The sequence below is a fragment of the Anabrus simplex genome, chromosome X (assembly GCF_040414725.1).
Source record: "Anabrus simplex isolate iqAnaSimp1 chromosome X, ASM4041472v1, whole genome shotgun sequence".
NCBI classification, from domain to species: domain Eukaryota; kingdom Metazoa; phylum Arthropoda; class Insecta; order Orthoptera; family Tettigoniidae; genus Anabrus; species Anabrus simplex.
The window spans coordinates 15875123-15879105 of record NC_090279.1 but is presented as its reverse complement, the minus strand read 5'-3'; the positions used below and the strand labels follow the sequence as shown (position 1 = coordinate 15879105).

Here is a 3983-nt window from a genome sequence, read left to right as displayed (position 1 = left end):
CTGGTTCATGTAGAATATTTATCAATGCAAAATGAAACATTATTTTACTGAAAACTAATTGTGAACCTGATAAATTACTTGTCACAGGAATCACGTATTCACGTAAAGAAGAAGGGTTACAGGCTTTTGCACCTTTGCTTGGTGTGTTATGCCACAGAACGCATGACATACAATCCAGTGTCGTATTTTCTGCCCCCTGTTGTCTAGTGGTGCCAACATCAATATCTTGTTTGATGATCAATAGATTTAGGCTGTCATATCTGGAATCAATGCCCCCCTTTCATTTGTCCACTTATTTTCTCCAAAGAGTGCAGTAACAATGCATGGTCGAGCCTCCCATTACTTTGCTTGTGAGCCAGTCATGCATTCGACTGGGCCATGTGAATTCAGTTCATACAGCATGAATTGGAAAGTACCAGTTCATGTTACGATATATTTTAGCCCGCGTGATCGATTTTCCCTTGTGGCAGTTGTAAGCGGATCTCGCCTTTAACCAAGAAATTTGCATTTCCCGCCCTTCTTCCGTAGAATATGTAGAACTACTCTGTGGTGGGGAGACAGGCTCAGAATTGGATGCTATCCAACTATGTTATGAATCCACTAAAAATAATCACGTTGCCCGTGATCTTTTGAAATAAATAGAATAATATTCCTTCTTGTACATAGCAGCAATATCCACTACGGTGCAATTCAACGTCTCGTACATTTCTAAACCGTGACAAGTTTCTTGCGCGTGATATCGTGATTAAGAAAAGACGCAACATATTCTCGTAACAAGTGAGAGCTTTTGAAATTTAACCTCAGTTGATGTTTATTCTCAGGAATGTAATGTTTATGAGTAACGAGCTCTCTGCACTGGATATCAGTGATTGGAATGTCCAGTAGCAAATCCCCTGTGTGAGAGTTGTAGTGGAGTTGGCTGTTGAACTATTGCTCACATGGTTTTAATTTGTCACTGTAGATCGAGACCCGAGGAGAGCTATAGAGATCATCAACCTCCGGACGGCGGATCATCTAGTTTTAGTTGTAATGTGTGCAGTGACGTCCTGGCTGGGAAGTTGGACCTATTGCAACATCTGAAGAGACACAAGGAAGATCGACCCTTCAACTGCGATCACTGCGGAAAGGTGTTATGTAGCCGAAGCAGCTTGTCGGAACACCTCAGAATCCACCCGCTCCAAATGTGCGTATTTTCTGATAAATGCTTTCCAAAGAGGAAAATGCTGACAGAGGACACGCGATTGCATACAGGTGCGATTATAAACGAATGCTCGGTATCTCATAAAAATTTCAGGAAAAGGCCGGACGTTGTGCGGTCTCACACAGGCGAGAAGCCATACCGCTGCAATGTCTGTAGCAAATCATTCATACAGAAAGGCAAACTATCGGATCATATGCGGACCCATACAGGCGAGAAGCCGTACACCTGCCATGTCTGTAGCAATTCATTCATACAAAAAGGCAATCTATCCGATCATGTGCGGACTCATACAGGTGAGAGGCCTTACAAATGCGGTGTCTGTGGCAAATCCTTCATACAGAAAGGCAAACTAACCGATCATATGCGGACCCATACAGGCGAGATGCCTTACAGTTGCAATATCTGTAGAAAATCATTTATTAAGAAATACATTCTAACCCGTCATATGCGGACCCATACAGGCGAGAAACCATACAGCTGCAATGTTTGTAGAAAATCATTCATGCAGAGAGGTAAACTAACCGAACATATGCGGACCCATACAGGCGAGAAGCCATACAGTTGCATTGTCTGTAGCAAGTCATTCATACAGAAAGGCAGTCTAACCGATCATATGCTGACCCATACAGGCGAGAAGCCATACAGCTGCAATTTCTGTGGCAAATCATTCATACGGAGAGGTAGACTAACCGGTCATATCCAGACCCATACAGGCGAGAAGCCATACAAATGCAATGTCTGTGATAAATCATTCACAAGCAAAGGCAGACTGACCGATCATATGCGGACCCACACAGGGGAGAAGCCTTTCAGCTGCAATGTCTGTGGCAAATCATTCATACGGAGAGATAAACTAACCGAACATATGCGGTCTCATACAGGCGAGAAGTCGTACAGCTGCAATATCTGTGGCAAATCATTCACAAGCAAAGGCAGTCTGACCGATCATATGCGGATCCATACAGGCGAGAAGCCATACACTTGCAATGTGTGTGGCAAATCATTCATACAGACATATAATCTAACCGAACATATGCGGACCCATACAGGCGAGAAGCCATACAGCTGCAATGTCTGTGGCGAATCATTCACAACGAAACGCAGTCTGACCGATCATATGCATACCCATACAGGCGAGAAGCCATACAGATGCAATGTCTGTGGCAAATCATTCACAAGCAGAGGTGGTTTGACCGTTCATATGCGCACCCATACAGGCGAGAAGCCATACAGCTGCAATGTCTGTGGCAAATCATTCATACATAAAGGCATTCTAAGCGGTCATATGCGGACCCATACAGGCGAGAAGCCATACAGTTGCAATGTCTGTGGCAAATCATTCATATGGAGAGGTAATCTAACCGAACATATGCAGAGCCATCCAGGCGAGAAGCCGTACAGCTGCAATGTCTGTGGCAAATCATTCATACGGAGATATAAACTAACCGAACATATTCGGACCCATACAGGCGAGAAGCCATACAGCTGCAATGTCTGTGGCAAATCATTCATAAAGAGAGGCAAACTTACCGAACATATGCGGAGACATACAGAGAGGCAAACTAACCGAACATATACGGACCCATAGAGGCGATAAACCTACAGCTGCAATGTCTGTGGCAAATCATTCACGAGGAAGGGCAGTCTGACCCATCATATGCGGACCCATACAGGCGAGAAGCCAAACAGCTGCACTGTCTGTAGCAAAACATCCAGAAAGAAAGGCAGTCTGACCTAACTGTTCATATGCGGACACAAACAGAAGAGAAGCCATACTGGTGCAAAGTTTATACAACTGAAGCACAACTTGTAGGATTCCGGCAAGATATAGCAGATATCCTGGATTCAGAAGGTCAATTGGTCTGTATCGCGACTGACCTGTCTAAGGCATTTGATAGGGTAGATCATGAGAGACTACTGGCAAAAATTAGTGCAATTGGACTAGATAAAAGAGTGACTGAATGGGTGGCTCTGTTTTTAGAAAATACAACTCGGAGAATTAGAGTAGGTGAAGCTTTATCCTGCCTTGTAAAAATTAAGATGGGAATTCCTCAAGGCAGTGTTATTGGACCTTTATGTTTTCATATATATATCAATGATATGTGTAAAGAAGTGGAATCAGAGATAAGGCTTTTCGCAGATGATATTATTCTGTACAGAGTAATAAATAAGTTACAAGATTGTGAGAAACTGCAAAATGATCTCTAGAATGTTGTCGGGTTGTTGCCTTTTCAGATTAAAGCTCGCAAATGGGCTGTTTTCATTCAGTAATGGCTACTATACCCCACCCATATCCAATCCCTCCTTCAACGCTAACGCCCCTTCCTCCCCAACATCAATAACCGAACCACCGCCGTAGGATTGAGACGGCAGTGAACCGAACTGCCGAACCTTACCCCCACCACTACCACGTGCAAGGGTTTGACAGCGGCATAGGTCCTACCCTTCCGAGGGCCCGGCTCAGACTGAATACTTTTGCCCTCCACCCGCGTGGGCGCGCTGTTGTACATCACGTCTCTCACCGTAAGCCCACGTGACGAATACGGTAGCTCCTATTGGTAGAAACATCTTCCGATTGCTATTGGTCGATTTGAGTTTGACAACTTGGACCACGTGGGACGACCACGTTTTTGACGTTTGTGACATTTTGCTTTACTTTGATTTGTATGCGGATATATGTTATATTCGTCTGCGTGTTTGAAGAAAAAGTACAAGATATTTGAGGTAAGCATCTTTACTGTTCCTGTTTTACTCATCTCCTGAGGCCAGAACATGAAAACAT

General features: G+C 44.0%; 1 protein-coding gene across 1 annotated transcript; it reads left to right on the top strand.

The window, feature by feature from the left end:
- The first annotated feature begins 1616 nt into the window (after nt 1-1616).
- On the top strand, nt 1617-3220 carry LOC137503103 (zinc finger protein ZFP2-like). The gene is made up of 2 exons (XM_068230556.1): nt 1617-1881; nt 1966-3220. The coding sequence occupies exons 1-2, from the start codon at nt 1647-1649 to the stop codon at nt 2787-2789; spliced, it is 1059 nt and encodes a 352-aa protein (XP_068086657.1). The 5' UTR covers nt 1617-1646; the 3' UTR covers nt 2790-3220.
- Nucleotides 3221-3983: the final 763 nt, after the last annotated feature.

Bases quoted from the DNA above. Each gene is read 5' to 3' on its own strand.
- LOC137503103 (XM_068230556.1), top strand. From the start codon at position 1,647: ATGCGGACCCATACAGGCGAGAAACCATACAGCTGCAATGTTTGTAGA. The intron at 1,882-1,965 runs GTAGACTAACCG...TCACAAGCAAAG, and splicing joins CAAATCATTCATACGGAGAG to GCAGACTGACCGATCATATG.